The sequence below is a fragment of the Cyanistes caeruleus genome, chromosome 1 (assembly GCF_971803275.1).
Source record: "Cyanistes caeruleus chromosome 1, bCyaCae1.hap1.1, whole genome shotgun sequence".
In the NCBI taxonomy this organism is placed as follows: domain Eukaryota; kingdom Metazoa; phylum Chordata; class Aves; order Passeriformes; family Paridae; genus Cyanistes; species Cyanistes caeruleus.
In genome coordinates this window covers 70,424,700-70,442,420 of record NC_141701.1, presented here as the reverse complement: position 1 = coordinate 70,442,420, position 17,721 = coordinate 70,424,700, and the positions used below count along the sequence as shown (strand labels likewise).

Sequence of the window (17,721 nt, the reverse complement as noted above, 5' to 3'; positions counted from 1 at the left end):
GACTCTATCGATAATGATCAGAGGATTTCTTTGGTTGTTGAATTGCATTGCTGACGTAAGCAGTCTGCTATGACTGGGCCTTTTGCCTCTGGGGGCAGGGCCGAAGAGTCAACAGCTGCCTGAAGGTGGTCTACAAATTGTGCAAAGCTCTCACTTTCGTTTAGCTTCATGGTAGACCATGGTGATGGCTTAGCAATAACTCTAGAAGCCGAGTGAATAGCTTCTCTGGCCACACGAGTGGTTGTCATAACTTCGTGGGCCCGCATACCCTGGGCTTGTGCCTGAGGTGTAACCATGGCTGGGTCTGTGCCCATCAACCGCTGCAGGCTGGAGCCGTATAGCGGATGATCTGCCCCAGTTACCTGGGCTAACTGTCTGACACAGTTGTCTTCCCAATCTTGTTTAAAAACAATCATCCCTGCCCCATTAAAAATCAGTCTGTAAGTGTATTTTATATCAAAAGGGAGAAGATTGTCACCTCCAAAAAGACCATCAATAAGGGAGGTGACCATGGCAGAATTAAGCCCTTTTTCTGAAATTGCTTTAACAATTGTTTGAACATCTTTGGGGTTTCTTGGTGAGTGAACTCTCTGTCCCCCCTCTGTCACTCGGACTGGGAATGCTAGCGCAGCTGGGGGGACCGAGGTGGCACATGCAGCTTTTATCTCTCCCCAGTCCGTGAGAGAAGTATCCTCTCTCAGTTCTTTTTTAATGTGGAGGGGGATATTTGTGTTTATTTTTGTTGTTTCCTCCTCTAAGGAGCCAGTCCCAGACCACTTGTCCCCACTGGTGTCTCAGTCAGAGTTGGAACACAACTGGCTGGCTACTTCCAGTTTCCCATACCTTTTTGTTGGGTTCCGGCCCCACCTACGTCCCTTGTGGGTGGGCTGTTCCCTCTCTCCTGGTTCTCCCTGCCCTCTGTTCCACCCTCTGCCCCTTTCCTCCTCTTGGCTCCCTCCCCCACTCCTCTCTTTTACATTTCTTTCCCTCTCTGTGCACCACCCCTGCATCTTATCTCTTTCGCTTCACATTCTCTTTCTTTCTCATGTACTTTATCTTTCTCATCCTCCCAACCATGTACGCTCATCAATGCCAGTGTTTGTTCCCTGCTCCTACCAAGGACATTTTCTCCTCACTCTTTGTCTTTTTGCTTCGTGCCATCTTGGGGTACATAGGGCGGTGGTCCCACCCAGGCTTTCCCCGCGGCACCCCTGGCTTCCTCTGTTAACTCTCTCCAAAAAGTTTCTCCTCTCTCCAGTCCCTCTGTGAGCAGATTGGGATTTGGGAATTGAGAGGATGTATCGCCCTCTTGTGGCCCTTTTGGCTCAGCAAAGCCGCTCTCGTCTGGGAGCTGTAACGTCTGGGTGGCTGCCCCAACCTCTAACTTCGGGGTGGCCAACAGACAATTTTTTGCCACTCTCCAGGTTTCCTGCTCTTGTATAGCTTTTTGCAGAGCTTTAACAACCTCCCCCCCGCCATGACTTAAGATGTTTCCCACTGCCTGAATCCATGGTTTCATCAGCAAGTGCCCTGGTACATCTCTCCCACACCTCAGGGTGGAGAATATCTACTGGTTGGTCTCTGACCCCAATATGCAAAAGCCTCGCAACTGCGAGAGTAAAATCCTTAGGTTTACAATCGATACCCCACTGCTTATGTAATTGCAATACGACCTTCACATGTGCCTCCATCATCCTTGTGGGTCCAGGAACGTCTTCCCCACCAGGACTGGTCCAGCTGTCCTGACCGCCACCCCCGTCCAGGCGATCTCTGCTCTCTGGATTTGGTTTCCACTTTTTGAATTTGATTCCCAGGTTTCGGCACCACTTTGTTGCCTTCTGCGAGGCAGAGGACCTGGTTCAGGAATGGCACGGTGACCAATCCCAGGTCACTCAGTCCATTTGCACACAACACCAATGTGATGGATGGCAAAAACGGCGTTTATTGGTGAAGAATTTGACACTTTATAACCTAGGTTCACTGTGTCACTCCCATCTGCTTTCATCACAGCTAGGTGCTATTGGCTAATTACGGGGGTCATTACCATAAACTATAGAGGAGGGGGGTGACTCTATCTTTCTGTTACATCCCGATATCTTCCAACCACTGGGCGCTAGCTCCCCACACCAATCCTCTTATATCTTGGGTAGTAAGTGGTAACATTACAGACCTAAATCCTCTCCCTTGACCTCCCGAAGGAACTTGGTGGAGTGGCATTTGGTGTACCCCTGTCTCTTGGGTCCAGGGGGCTTCTGATGTCCTAAATTGAGTTCCCCTTCTAGTTCTACGGGGTGACAGGATATACTGCTCCCCTCCCCCTATACCCTTGTTAACCTCAGGTGGAGCTGTAGGAACAGCATTTCCTTGATCCCTTTGCTCTGGAAGGTGAGGATACAGTGGACCTGCAGCTGGCCCTGGGTCAGCTGGCAACACTGGAGGACAAGACAGGGGAAGGTGCTGAAAAACATCCCAATCTTCATCCTTTTCCTCTTACCCCCTTTTTCCTTTTCTTCTTTTTTTTCTTAAGACATAGATTTCTCCTGTTGCTTGTTTAAACCATATCAACCCACATTCCCTTTCAATCCATCCTTTCCAATTCTCCTAAATACCTCCACAGAATTCCACACAGACAAATTCTGTCTGTTCCATAAGGTGGCCATCTAAGTCCATTTGGCAACTTATACTCTGGCCATACATAATAACAATATTTTACCATCATCTCCATAGTTACTTCTGTGTGAATGCATAATCTATCCCAAAATCTCAGCATTCTACCCAAGGGACTCTCGGGGGTATTTATGGGATCATCATCCCTTTTGCCGAGACCCCTTCTCAGCTTTACCTTTGCAACCCTCCATGGGTACCCTCCCAGGCTTGCTCCCCAGAGATCCCATTTTACTCACTGGTGAGATTTTCAGTGGTCCTTTCCTGTGGACTCTTTACGGACTCCCCTGGTCCGCCACTCGTCCTGTCTCCTGTCTTACTGTCTCGGGAACCCAATCGATCGCCCGGTGCAGGCCGCCACCAAGGGGAGCTGATCACCGAAACTGGGTGAGGCGCGCCTTCAGCTCCGCTCGCTGCCCGCTGCCCCGGACGGTGGAAATATCCCGGACCGAGCCCCCAAAAATTGTCAGGAAAATTAATCCACAAACACCAGAGGTTTATGTCCAAAAAGGAGACAGAGGAGTCCTTTTACTTTATTTGAATAAAGGGAGAGACCATGGGGCATTCCCCTGGGGTCTCTCAAATTTTTGGAGGGCGCAGCCTCCTTTTTACCTTAATTTTCCGGCCACATGTCCCTTCTCTCTTTCCCCATGGGCTGAGGTACTTGAGAGGTACAGGCTTCCCGGAATTGCCTAATACCTGAGATTCACCCCCCGCCTCGCATAGCCCCCTCTTAATTCTTAACTCTTGTGGAATTCATAGTGTTTCCTCAGTGTCCCTTTCATCTTTCAGTGGAATCCATCCCATTGTTTCTGCAATCTCTCAGTGACAGTTCCATCTTATCAGCAGACCCACAGCTTGTCTGTAAAGACAAACCTGTCATTCCTCTCATTATCACACAGTCTTTTGTTTGATTGTTTACCCTTCATAATTTATTTGTGCTAATTTTTACTTCAGACTACTAGCAGGGTACTGAAAACTTGCATATATTTCCCTCGATCCAAAAGAAATATATTAAGGGATGGTTGTTACTGCACTGAAGCTCTGAACTATAATTACCTGTTTTCTTCATGAAGTCACAATTCCTCCATAGCAATTAGGGAAAAGTTCCTTAACTGGTATGGTATGTCACATACTTGTTCCTCTTCAAATGGATGAAAATCATGAATTATGTTACTGTGTGCACTGGGAGAAGATGAATGTTAAGGGAGAAGACGAATGTTAACCTTCCTGGATCTCATATGATCTAGGTATCGGCTCAGACTATTCTTTATCGTCAGCCTTCTGTGGCTTATCATCACATTTGTGAAAGAGAGATCATTCTTCCTTTCAGTTTAATTTTTTGTCTGCATAGACTGCAGACCAGACTTTGTTGCCGTATGCTTGTGATCAAGGCATCAAAGCACTCCTGCAAATAATATTTAGCTGCTCTGGTCTGCCTTTATTAAAAACTGAAATGAAGCTATCTCAGAGGAAAACAAATATTTCTGTCAGTGGGCCCTCCTGACTCTGTGGCACTGCTGTCAAATGCTCAACAGCTGTTGTGCTTCAACTCAGAAATGGCTGGTGCCTGGAGAAAGTGAGCATTTTAGCTGCCTATAAAGAAAATAAGTCTTTGGAATGCTTTAGAGGAGTAGCTGTATGGAAATGTAAGCAACTATTTTCTCATCATTCCCTCCTGCCTGTGATACAGCACTACAAGCCTGCCTCTGAATATTTACCAGTGACTAATTACATTAATATGCACAGACACATATATTCTAGAGAGTACATTGGTTTGATAAGGAAAAAAAAACATACATTCACTTTTTTTTTTTAAGAAATTGGTGAGCAGGCAGGTGACTTACAGGTCGTGATGCTGCTGAAGTTGTCTACTGAAGCATTGCCTTCAAGGACCATATCCTTTGCTAGACAGATTTATCAGCAGCAGGAGGTTAAGTGCTTGACATAACGTTGAGTGCACTTAATATTCCAAAACAGTAATTAAATTAATTGGAAACCAAAAGAAAAATGGGTCATTTACTATCAGTGTTAAGCGTCACATGTAATGTGAAGTTTTACTTCACAAATCTTCTCTGGAAGTTTCTTTTTGTTCAAAATTGTAAGTTTTGTAAATTGAGTAAAGCTTTTAAGTTATTTAGAAAGATACTGATTACGCATAGTACTTTTAATTTTTATTTATTATATCTACTTCCTAGAACTCAATTTGTTCCCAAATACAACACTCAGCTTGTTAAAAAATTACAAGCACAGCATCAAACGGCATCCCTCATTCGCACTAAAACTTCTGTTTTGTATCTCAAAAGAAACTTTATCAGGTCTTCTAAGGTAACTTTCTGGAATGTCAGTATTTTTCTTTTCATTAACTCTTCAGGAAGATTATGCTCTGATTCTAGAATCTCAATGATTTCCTTACACATTATATTCTATAGGTGCTGGAAATGGGAATCTGTAAGTTCATTTATTCTTTGTATGTCTGTTTTGGACCGCGAGCAGAATTAGTATGTATAGTTTTATGAGATTCTGGGATAAAAAATATTGCTCCCCAGAAACTTGACCACAGATATGCACTTTCTAAATGTAAGAAATCTAACAGTTCTGAGTTTACTTGAAAGCCAAATAAATACTGTTTTGTGTGGAATTGATGAAAGATTTATGTTTATGATGTTCAAACTACAATGTATCCACTTACTCATAACCTGGCACTTTGAATTACTGCTTTGGACACGTGAAGTTATTTTTCAGATGCCTCTAGAATTTAATCCATGTTTATTATCATTTATACTAAGTATGATACATGTTTTCACTATTGATTCAGATTTGCTTTACAAGGATTTGTTTAAATAAATTGTAAGATGTTATTAATTTTATTTATTGTGTCAGAAATGATGAAAACAAATACACCGATGGATACCACCTTTCAAGTCAAGAGAGACACACTATAATGTTTCTAGTCTTTAAAAAGATTGAGTCCACTAACTCCAAGTTTTTCTGGAAGACACTCAGACTGAAAGTCCTTAGCACCACTTAATTTTTCACTTGAATATTAGAGGTAATTTTTAAAGGGAGTGGAAAGCCATAGGCATTAGTAGTTACACAGCTGCTACTTTTTAGTGGAATGGATGCACCTCTTAGTTCCCCGGTGGATGGAGGAGACCATGCCTGTTTTGACCCTTACTCCCACAGATACTGGCATGTGTGCAAAAAGTTGAATTGTCTTATAGCCTCTTCTGGAATGAATATTGTCTTTAAGAGCTCCACAAACTATCAGGGGATTTTGTTTAGATGCTGAAGACTGAAGGACTCATTCCAATACCTGCTCTAAAGCTAGATGGGCTAGCCCAAATTAATTCTGGGGAAAATATTTTGCTAAATTTATTAGAACTTATGAGAAAAAAAGTAAATAGTTTTAAGAAATATTGGAAAATAGGGAAATAGCTTGCTGACAGATGTGAAGTCTGTTGTAATTTTTACTGCTGGTGTGGGGAGGAAGGAAGGAAAAATTTAAATACATTATTACAGCCATGAATAGACATTAAATATTTTCATGGTTCAAGTGTGGTTACAATGTATGTATTTGCATGACTGTAGCTTTTGATTCAGCCTCAGTGTTAACAACTTCCTAAATTGCTTCTCACTCTTTGCTGCTGAAGGTCATTGAAACTTTAGAGCATCATGGTGAATATGACAAGGAGGGAGAGAAGGTACTTGTGTATATATCTCACATTCACTACAGGAAGGAAACCATTAGAACTGTAATTCTCTGGCATAAATGTGTGTATCTCTATCTGAAGATTGATCAATTCTATGCTCAATTCTATCTTTCATTTATAGTAGTTTAAGAGGGAAATTTATTTTACGGTGCACAGTGATGCACGACTGGCTATACACGCAAATGAAGTTATATTGGAGATATTCGGGCTCCTCTACAATATAGCTAATATGCAATATATGCATAATATGTACTACTTCTAATTTCATTCAAATTACTGTTTTGTTTTTGCTTAGGTATTATTGATGAAGTTGAAACATTACTAAAAATCTTATAATTTGTATTAAAGAAGAAAGTCATGGGGTTATCTCTTGAAAGAAGGTTGAACTCTATATTCTTGTATTTGCTGAACCATAATCTGCAGTGCTCTTTGAAATGTAAGGGTTGAGTAGGTAGCAGGAATAGGAGACATTTTTAGGTGCAACTGGGAAATATTTAGGAATAAGAAAGTTGGCCCTTCCTTCTGCCTTTAGGTTGCTGATGGCTCCAAATCAGTTCTAATTTGATATGTTTTGCACCAAAGGGGTATATATAGGGGTATATATATATCAGGCCAGATTGTGTTGTGCACTGTGATGATCTGCAAGGTTTATCTTGGAAGCTCTCCACATTTAAAGCAGCAGCAAAGTGGGTACTATGAAATGATTCCCACCCCTCTCTTTTTACCTATTTAGCTTTTAAACCTTCTCTTGAAAAATTTCTGTATCAGGATGCTTGCCAGGCTTTATCTCCTTGTATGAAACAGGAGATTGTGTAGTCATGCTGAATGCTTGAGCACACACCAGAGAGAGGAGAATTCAATGTGAGGAACTGCAAATCATGCAAAGTCAGTTCTTTTTAATGTTGTTCCCTACAAAGAGCTTTATGTTTATACCTGACATGATGGAGTCTCCTCAGGGGCTATGGATTACAGGAAGACCCATCTAACTGGAATGGTTACTTTCTTCTCTATCACTATTCCTTGACCTTCTAAATTCTTCCCCATGCAGCATTCATTGTCTCTTTTAAAAAAAGGAATTTTGCTCACTTTAGATGACACTTCAAAGCAGTCTTAGAAAGAATGATTCTAGTAATAGCCAAAGGATAGTTTTGACTACATTTTACCTGTGATGCATAGTCATCTCTTGATTATTTTTTAATAACTCTTGGATCTTATTGTAGTTTAAAATGTATATTTGGTGTAAACATGGGATTGCATATTTTTTCATTTTCTGGTCTTAAATTCCTATGAGCTTTTCTGTGTAATTTGTGTGATTGTTGTGTTGACTAATCCTTTAGTCACTAACATTCATGTATTCCCAGCGGTAGCAGTCAAGTCAATTTTGTAGACAGGATAAGCTGTCTACCATATGCTTTAGAGGACTCCACTTTGTGTGTTACTTTGGCGTATAATGAGACCCATACTTAGAAGCGAAAAAAAGCCAAAACACAAAACAAAGCTCAGCTATCTTATCTTAGAATATAGCTTAGGTGATTCACCATTTTTAAAGCCACAGCTGTAATCTCTAATAGGAAGTAAATTATTGTGAATTAATTTTGATATAGCAGAAGCCTTGAACTTTTCAGTATAATATTACCTGCAGCTAGTTTAACAGTTATGATTTTTTTTAAAAAAACTCTCTGCATCTATGCAGAGATGTAGACAAAACGGTATTCCTGAAATTTGGCTTTTGTATGAGAACATACACTGCTGTCAGGTTATACATCCAGGTACCTCAAATACAGTGACTATGGACACCAGTCCAAGGATCTTCACAAGCATACTGCAAATTCTCACCTCTGCAGCATTGTTCCTTCTTACAGAAAATTTGATCTCAGAGATGTCTCTTTTAAGTATAATTTGAAATATCTTGCTAAAAGGGTCATGAATATCTTGATCATTTCCAAAGCAGTTTTCATAAAACTCTCCTATGGAAAGTATTATTATGCTTGTAGTAGTTTGTCCATGATGGACTGTGAATATTAATTCAAAATATTGTTTAATTAATTTTTTTTTTCTATTGGGCTTTTGAATTAATTGAAGACTGTCCATCTTGTATGATTAAGCCTTGAAGTCCCTCCTTGCTTTTTGCTGAAGGTAATGTAGAGAAAGCAAAGAGAATGAACCATACTGCTGGGGGTGCTCTGGCAGCTAATGCTGGGCAATAAGAGCACCATACATCTCCTTGTTTTACAAGAATTTTCCAGCTGTCCTACATACAGGCAGAAGACCCACTTGCTCTGTTACAAAATTGATCACTCTTTGATGACACAGCCCCCAGGAGTCTATGCCAAACACCTGCAGCTTTGCAGAATGAATTTGGCAGCAGCAAGTATAAAAGTTGCTGCTGTGTTCCTCATGGGTTTTTTTATTTAATAAATATCTTCTTGGACAGTCCAGCAATGGTAGCTGATATAGATTGATTAAGATTATTGCTACATTTAATATTCTCTAGCACCACTGTTATAGGGAGCCTTGTATATCAGGACTGTCTCTGACAGGGTAAAGAAGAAAGGCCATAGGGTACAGCATGAGCTGTGCTCACATGCCTTCCCAGCTTGCTCACATCATACATTCTTTTTTAAAGCAATTAAAATCAATCCAGCTAGGATCAATTTACCCCTCTCAGTTATTACAAAGGTATATTAATTTAATCCTGCTACATTTTGTCTTAAAGCTCTAAATCCACAATTGTGACTTGCTTTTCTGACATTTTCATCTTCTTTTTGTAGCTGATGGAGAAGTTTTTGCTTGAATTTTCAGTTACTCAGGTATTTGATCAAATAAATAGTGGAAAATAAGTTGAAATGAGAAATGTTTTAGATCATTGACCCATGGACGCAAACCAGATACAAATGATTGTGCTGAGCAGTGACAAAGCCAGATTTCTGAACGAGAAAATGGAAGGGGCCTCATAGAAGCTTTTTCTCTGTGTTTGAGATTCAAAAGTAATAATATGTAGCAAGTGTGGGTAAATAAGGAAGCAACACGTACATTTTCTTAACATGCATGAGCAGAATGATCTTTGAATTGATTCACAAATGCTACCTGACTCATCTTTGTTGGCCTTCAAATTTACAAACCACAGGTTGCAGAGGACCTTGTTAACCGGTTACACCTCAATGCCCATGCTGACAAACTAGTGAGAACTTACAGTGCTGGCACAAAAAGGAAGCTCTCTACTGCTGTGGCTTTAGTTGGTAAACCCCAAATACTTTTACTGGTGAGTAGAAGTAATAATGTGCTTATTAAAAATGAGCTGCATTGAATTTTGTTGTCTTGTATGTTGCTCTAAAGAAATTCAGGTAGTTTCCTGATCAGTAATTGATACATCGATGTGCAACTGTCTTCTTTGTTCTGCTGTATGAATTATTTCAATTTTATTCTCCAGTGCTCACAAAAATAGAAAGTGAAATTGGTTTTTTTCCCTATTTTTTTTCTTCCTTGGAGCAATTGGGTGAGCAGAAATAAAAAGCTCTCAACACAAATACAATTGTCGTATTCCACAATCCAAATATGTGTTTAATTGACCCATGTTCTTTCAGGATACTCCTAATTCTTGCTCAGTTGTATTTATTTCATAAATCTGGCTAGTTCTTTCATTTTGTTGCATTCACAAGTCACACTATCAAATAATACTTAGGAATGATATTAATTTGAATTACTTATCCCAGGCTGTTTTGCATACTACTGCCCATTTAGGCCTGATACTGGCCACTCCAATGCAAACAATGCATTTTGTATTGAAGATCAGGGAGCTACAAAGCTTTGAGAACTGCATCATTACAACACTACATTCTCTTTCATATAATTGCTTATCATTTCACTAGAGAATATTGAACATTGCTTTCTTAAAACTTGGCTGGGAAGAGCTAAACCAGTTCAGTAGTGCAATAAACCTTTCAAAACAGTCAGCGGTAGGAAAGCTGCTCCTCAGAGTTAAGAGGGAAACCACGGCTTCCAGGACGAGATCACAGGCTAAGTTGAACCAGATAGAATTGATTCTCTGGGGTTTATGTTTCAGAAGATTAGACACATTTTGCTGCTTCTAACTGCCTACCATTACCTCACTTCTAAGCAAAGATAATTTATTTGCATTTTATACTTTAACTGACTCTGGTTCAGCTAGTAAAAGGAGGAGATTATCTTAAATCAATGTTTTTTTCTTGACCTTAAGAAATGCCACAAATGGCTTAGAAGGTCTTTTTGACAGTGTACCACTGTAAGTATCCATTTCAGCCTACTTCTTGCTGCAGGGCACAAACTGTTGCATATAGAATGAAAAGAGGAAAGAAAGATAGCTAAACATGTCAAATTCTTTAAAACATTTGTTGTCTTTAGAAAGCTAGCAGGTTTTAAAGGAGTTTTCCAGTATTTTAAAACGATGGAGTTTTTATTATTATTTTTCCTGAAAGCAAAGACATCAATATAAGCTACTGAATCTGCTTCTAAATTGTATCCAGGATCATAGCTATTAATTTCAGCAATATTATGGGTTGCTTTATTTTTATTGCTTTTTACGTTTTCTTTGTTAGCAATCCACAGATAATAGGAGACTGAACTGAATTTTACAACCTCTGACATTGGTAGTGAAGTGCTAAAATTAGCTTCAAACTGGATGTTTTGTTTGCTTTGTTTCTTGAAAACTCTGTTTCCAGGTTTTAGATGGGATTCCTTGCTGAAAATACTCTAGCCAAAGCCATACCTGTCCAAAAGGTGCTGACGCTCCCCATGGAGTTCCACTGGATAAAAAGCAACTGGAAGAGTTTCTTTCTTCCAGTCTTGTAGTAACAGAGACTGGATTTGTCAATCAAATATAATTCCTTTTGTTTTCATGAGTGGATGAAGTAAAAATTTGATTTAGTGAGGAAAGGAGAAATAGATAAGAAGGAGAAATACAGATTTTGTAGCAGCAAATCTTTCTCCATGAGAGTCATCCAAGTGGGAAATGGGTTTGCCAGTTGGTTTGCACTGAGTTAGTGTTATTTAATCCTGTGAGTTCTATCCAGTGTAAGTGAAAATGCCTCTTAAAAAGGGCTGTGGGAGTAACTGGTATAAGATGTCAAATCCAAAATTCTTATCAAACACCTGGATATGGGATGGGCAGTGTAGACATCTGGGAGCAATAGGACTTCTCCAGTTGTTTGTGCACATGGCAGATGTGTATGCAGATCAGAAACAGTCACCAAACCCTTCCAGAAAGTGAGCAGAACCACTTGCAAGTGTCTCTTATCAAAACGAGTGTATGTATATAATTAAACAGATATAATAAATCCTTATAACTATACATATATAAAAAATTATATATATATGCGATAAGCATTTATAGATACATATAGATATATTTAAATATTATTCATGGATACATACTTTACTAAAATGTGCCTTCCATAGATTTAGACATTAAACTGTATGTGTTAAAGCAAAACATTGATCAGGGTGTCACTTAAGTGACCCTCTGAAATTGTGACATTTAAATAGAAAAACATATGATTCTTTTGTGAATTGTGTTAATCCTTCATGCTGGGCAGAACCTGTGGTATGCTTTTTCCATGCTGCTGTGCCATATTCATATTTCCTGTAGGATGAGCCCAGCTCTGGGATGGATCCCTGTTCTAAACGTTACTTTTGGAAAGCTGTCCTGAAGGAAGTGCAGGATGGTTGTGCAGCTGTGCTGACATCCCACAGGTAAGATCCTTATTCCAGCAGCCAGCCTATTCCTGTGCTGCAGAGGAGTATATGTTCACTCTGTTGTGAAACACAGATTAAGTATTGAAATTTTATGCCAATTCCTTCCTGTCCATGGTAAGGAACCTATTTACATCTGAAATACTTTTCATATTTAATTTTTAAAGAATAGAGTGTTGCTCAAGGGGCTGCAGGCACAGCAAAGATGATGTAATTGATTTTTCTTTTTTCTTGCTCTTTCTACTCAGTGTTGTAGTGTCTCTTCTTGCTTGGAACATCAGGTTACTTTTTTGTATCTGGCTACCATAAAAATCTTTACAAAGGGAGATGTGAGTGAACAACCTTCTGATTTTATTAAGTTTCTGCTTTGCATCAGTGTATGAAGAGTAAGCCATGGCATCCTGAAGATGGATGCGTCAGCTATTCTCTTATGCATTACTGGAGATGGTAGGAGAGACTCCATCCTCTTAGAAGAGTCCGTCTACATTAAATATCTTGTCAGTTCACTGATATGGTCTATTGATAGTGGTATATTGGTTTAATGGAGGAAACATCAACACTGTTATGTAACATCTATAGTGAAATGAAATAAATCAAATGTTCCCTTAGACAATATATATATACTATATATAATTATATATAAAATTTCTTTAAATGAGGGAGAGATCATGAAAACATGTCCAGAGAAGACAGAATTCAAAAATCAAAACAACAATGAAAAATTTGGCCAAATGAGATTTGAAGTATAGATGAATTAATGAAGGAATATGGCCTCCAATGTTTTCTATTTTCAGATTTTTTTAGATATTTTAGATATTATTAAAATGTATTTGTTGTCCCAGTCTATTATTAATAGAAAAATTTTCCAGAAATTTCCCACAGTTTTATTTATGGAAGCTGAATTTTGAAAATCATGTACCTGTGTTTGATGGCCAAGTACTTACCAGCACACTTATTTAGGGAATGTGGGTTATGCGTTGTGAATTCAGTTCAGTGATTTTCAGGAAAAAGTATGTTTTGACTTTTCCATTCAGATTAAGAACCTCAGGTTGTAAAACACCAGCTAAACAGAAGAGACCTGTGATCTCATTACTAATATGATGCAAACAAACAAACAAAAAATCCATCAAATTGTACTAACTATACATTTAGCTCTACAAATGAATGACTTAAAGAAGACAATAAGTACAGTGATACTTTTCACATTGTTGTGCCAGGGTGAAGAAAGGAGAAATTATTTTAAACTATTTATACTATTTTCTGAAGGCGACTGGGGCTTTGAGATTATATACTTGTATATGTACAGGAATTTTATATATGAAGTGAACTTTCTCACATGTCAGCTAGTACATGTGTAAGGTATAGAGAGGGTTTTGCTCTGTAAAAATCAGGTTTTGTGAACTGTTCACCTACTTTTCAGAGGTAAATATTTACTTACATTTCAGAGACAAAACCTCTGTTTTAAATGGGGAGGAGTGATGCTTTATCAGCTGTCCCTAGAGCCCTAAATTTGTGTAATTTTGCCACAGCCAGGGAATGTTTTGCCAAGGGCAGCATTTGGAGTTATTTGGTGAATTTCCTTATTTGTGGGAAGATCTGTCTTTCTCTGACATACCAGTTTGGCAGTTCTCACCACAGCCCTGTCGTATTATAAAGAAATTGTTCCTAAGGCATTACTTAATTGCCAATGTCCATTCAGTCAAAGCACTTTGATTTGGACTGGTCCATGGTTGAGGCATACAAGATGTCTCTGTTTAGCTGTCCCAGAAGCGTTGGGGAGGGCACACAGTGAATTGTAGAACACCAAACATCTTTGAGATGATGGATGTGTTCCATATGGTTCTTTATGTCTAAAGTGCTTCTTTGAAAGAAGCTCACACAATTCTGCACAATATGTAGAGTAGCAGCCCATCTGCCGTAAGTTTTACAAGTCAAAGCTGTTATTTTATCATCTGAAGCAGTTACATCTAGGAGAACCCTGCTTTTCTATTCAGATGCATTTCAGTTTCCTAAATTCTGTTTGGATTGTAGTATTTTGGATCTTCTATCCTGCAATAGGGTTACCCTGCAGAGGGTAACTTTTTTCAAGGCCATGTACTATGCAAAAGAAAGGCAGAGCAAGCTTTTCATTCTTCTCCCTTTATCCTTTACCTCAGAATAATCACAAATAGATATTGAAGGGAATAACAGTTCATGACTCCCTCAGCAGCAGTCCTGAGACTACTTATGAGTTTGCCTGTGGTAATGATGCCTTTATATTCTGCCCAGAAGTGTCCAATTAGTTATAGACTAAAAATACAAATAATGGTTTAAGGCTCTCTTGTAGTTCTCATGTGGTAATAACTGTTGGTGTATACTGATTAGTGTTACAACTTTGACTGTTACCAAGCCAGAGGTTTTATTTCTGGTTTTGCAGCTGTCCAGATTCTTTCACTTTAAGTAAAGTTAGGCATAAACAATGTTCTCTGTTTTCACTACTAATTATTTATTTTTCCCCCTTTTTATTTTGTAGTATGGAAGAATGTGAAGCTCTCTGCACAAGGCTTGCTATTATGGTCAATGGAGTTTTCAAGTGTCTTGGCTCTCCCCAGCACATTAAAAACAGGTATTATGTAGCAACATCAAATCTTCTGCATCTTTATTCAATCTAAGAGCTGGCTAGATGCTTTAGCTAAGGTGCAATCACTTATATCTGCTAAGAATATCTTCTTCCTGCTGCCACTGAGGTTAAAAAAGAACCAATCAGGGTAACTTAGCATGCTAAATTGACATGTGACATTGCTAAAATGCTTTCTAGTCTGCATTGGTAATTGAAAGAGACATATCTATATTTAAAATTGTAGTGGTTTAGATTTGCCAATTTGAGTTTCCTGGCCAATACACTAAATAATGTGGTGGGTTTAGCACTGGCTAAAATCACCAGGATACTTACTCATTTCTTGCTGTGAGATATGGATTAGGAGAAGGGCAAAACAGGGTTAAAACTTCAAAGATATAAAGAAACTTTATTAACAGGACTACAAGAATAAGAAGCATCAGAATAAAACTTCCAGAACACTTTTCCTCCCCCTACCCAACTTTTTTCTTTCCCAACTGACCATGTAGAAACAGAACTTGGGATGTTAAAGCAGTACTAACTATACAATAGTCTTTCATCAGTTCTTGTGGGAAGGAGAGTTGTCTCTTGTCATGCCATGCAGACTTCTCCACAAGAAACAGTTTTCTCATGGCTTTTCGTTTCCACAAATAGCAGCTGCCTGGGCAAATAGTTCAGCCACCATGACATTCCTCCCATTTTCACAGCCCTCCTAGAGGTGTGTCCATGGGCCATGAACTCATAGGGTATTATTTTAAGGAGGAGTTGTTCAAAGGCAAAGGTTCTCTTCATCTGTCTCTGTGATCATCTCTGGGAACAGAGGTTTTCCTCTTCTCTCCCTGGAGGCGAAGAGTCTTCATCACTCTCTCTCTGTTCAAGCTTCTCAGGATCACAGCTACTCCAACATCTGCTTGGCTTTATCAATAAATGCCTCTGCTCACATCTATAGTTTGAATACTTCATCTCCCCATACTCTCTCATGAATTAAAGGTAATATTTCAGTGTGTCACTGTCCATCTCCATGGTACTACCAAAAGAGCTTTCGGCCCCATTAGGGCATCTCCTCTTTCTCTTTCCATCTGAGGCTTGACTCCTTCTTTACTGACCTTAGTGGTGTCTTCATGCTGCCTTTCTGTGTGTCGTCACTCTTTTTCTCTCACCCGAGGGGAGAATCATGGTCTGCAGGTATCTGTGCACTGAAAGGATTAGTATTAGTATCTCACCCAGGCCTGCAGATGTCCCTAAGAAGTGGCCGCAGCAGTCAGGGAGCTGGACCCCTCCCTCTGCCCAGAAGCTGCTGGGAGAGGGACTCAACCTGGGGCCCAGGGACTTAGTGTCAGTGAAATGTCAACAGCGGTGGCCCGGCCCAGCCTAGGGCCAAGACCTTCCAGCCTCCTGCCCCCGACCCAGGAGCCACTGGGGTGTGGCCCAGCCCCACCCCCAGGCCACACAGGCTGTGGGAGAGTGGGGCTGGCCCCACCAGAGTTCTGCTACCTTTTGAGGCCAGAAGAAAAGAGAGAGATTTCCCAGGCTTGCTGTTTTTAAAATGTGCATCTCACAGAGACGGATCTAATTTCTAAATGGTGAAAAATGTTGTCGGTTCTCAGAACTAGCCAGCTATTGGCCTTTCCCAGGCACAGAGGAAGCTCCCAGCACCTTCTCTCAAAGAAATCACTTCCCCAAATGCCAATCAATGTGAAAACCAGCACAAAAATGAAGCACTTCTGCACATAACCTAAGGAATGCATTGTGAGAATTCAACATGGCAATGAAATACAATTTGATTCCTTCTGAGTGTTTTTCATAACATAAAAGAAGTATTTTTAACAGGTCAGTTTAACTTTTTAAATTCTTTGTTTCTTTTTTCTCTTTCTGATTCTGCTGCTGTGCTTCTTCTGCACTTCGTTTCACTCCTGGATTTCTCAGCTTCCCTGAGCTGAGCTCCTTGGGGATGCTCCCTCATGGGGAGTCCCGCTTATCACAGTTCTCCGGGTCAGGACAAAAACTCCAAAGCCTGTTAAGGATCTTGTTTCTCATGTTTATTGGGATGCTATCACAAAATTTGGCAGGTCTCTCCAGACTTTCTGCACAAGTTCAATTTGCTGCAACCTGGCTCATTTCTTTCTGATGGTACAAAATGGCTTTGTGGCTCACTTTGAGCTTTGAGGCACAAAATGGTCCTGAACTACGCAGTTTTTTTATCTTTATACTTATTCTTATCCAATTAACAGTAGACATGTCTATTATTTTTCTTAATGACCCAATGACCCATCACTTGTGTACTGCACTGTGACATTTTCTATCCAATCACTATTACCCAAAAACCTCTAGAAGCACATGAAGAAGAAAGAAGGAAAAGAAACAACACTCTAAACCCCCCATCTTGCCTACTACTTTCTAAACTATTTTAAACTCTAACTTTTTCACCCAGTGACTTAAGAAAGCTCTAATCTACACACTCACACTTTAAGCTTTTCTATCTAACTTTAACAGTTGTTTTCATGTATCACCATGAAAACATGCTCATAAATTTCATGTTTTATGAAATTCAGTGTTCTTCTGGATCACAGAGCTAGGTGTCAGAAACAAGGGCACACACTCTGTCTCAGACTCCAACAGGTCAGCAGCCAGTAAGAACATCTATTTTGAACTATTCCTGCTTCCTACATATTCACTGACAATTGAAGGTATTTATACTGTTTTCTGCATCCTTTTCTTGGTTTGCATAAACCTCTTTTCTGTTTGAACTCTGCTCATGAGTTAATTTAATACCTATTAATGAGGATGTTTAATTCAGAGGATGGGCTCAAACCACCATAAAGAAAAGAGGATCAGAAGCTGAGGGGAAAGTTGTTGTAACTTATAGGTAGAACATTTACATTCAGTTGTAAATGTAATTGCTAGACACACAGTCAGCTGTGTAAGATGATACAGCCCATTTACAAGCAGAAAAGCTACACTGTTTTGTACTAGCTCTACATTTAGTTCTCTTAAGTGCAGTCGCACTTGACATGGGAGCAA

General features: G+C 39.6%; 1 protein-coding gene across 1 annotated transcript in view; it reads left to right on the top strand.

The window, feature by feature from the left end:
- LOC111925366 (ATP-binding cassette sub-family A member 13) overlaps positions 1–17,721 on the top strand; it is a 145,263-nt gene that overhangs the window by 108,503 nt on the left and 19,039 nt on the right. Inside the window, exons 33-35 of the mRNA XM_086880899.1 lie at positions 9,505–9,639; positions 12,001–12,104; positions 14,617–14,709. Of these exons, the coding sequence (XP_086737025.1) occupies positions 9,505–9,639; positions 12,001–12,104; positions 14,617–14,709 (332 nt within the window). The remainder of the gene's footprint in view (positions 1–9,504; positions 9,640–12,000; positions 12,105–14,616; positions 14,710–17,721) is intronic.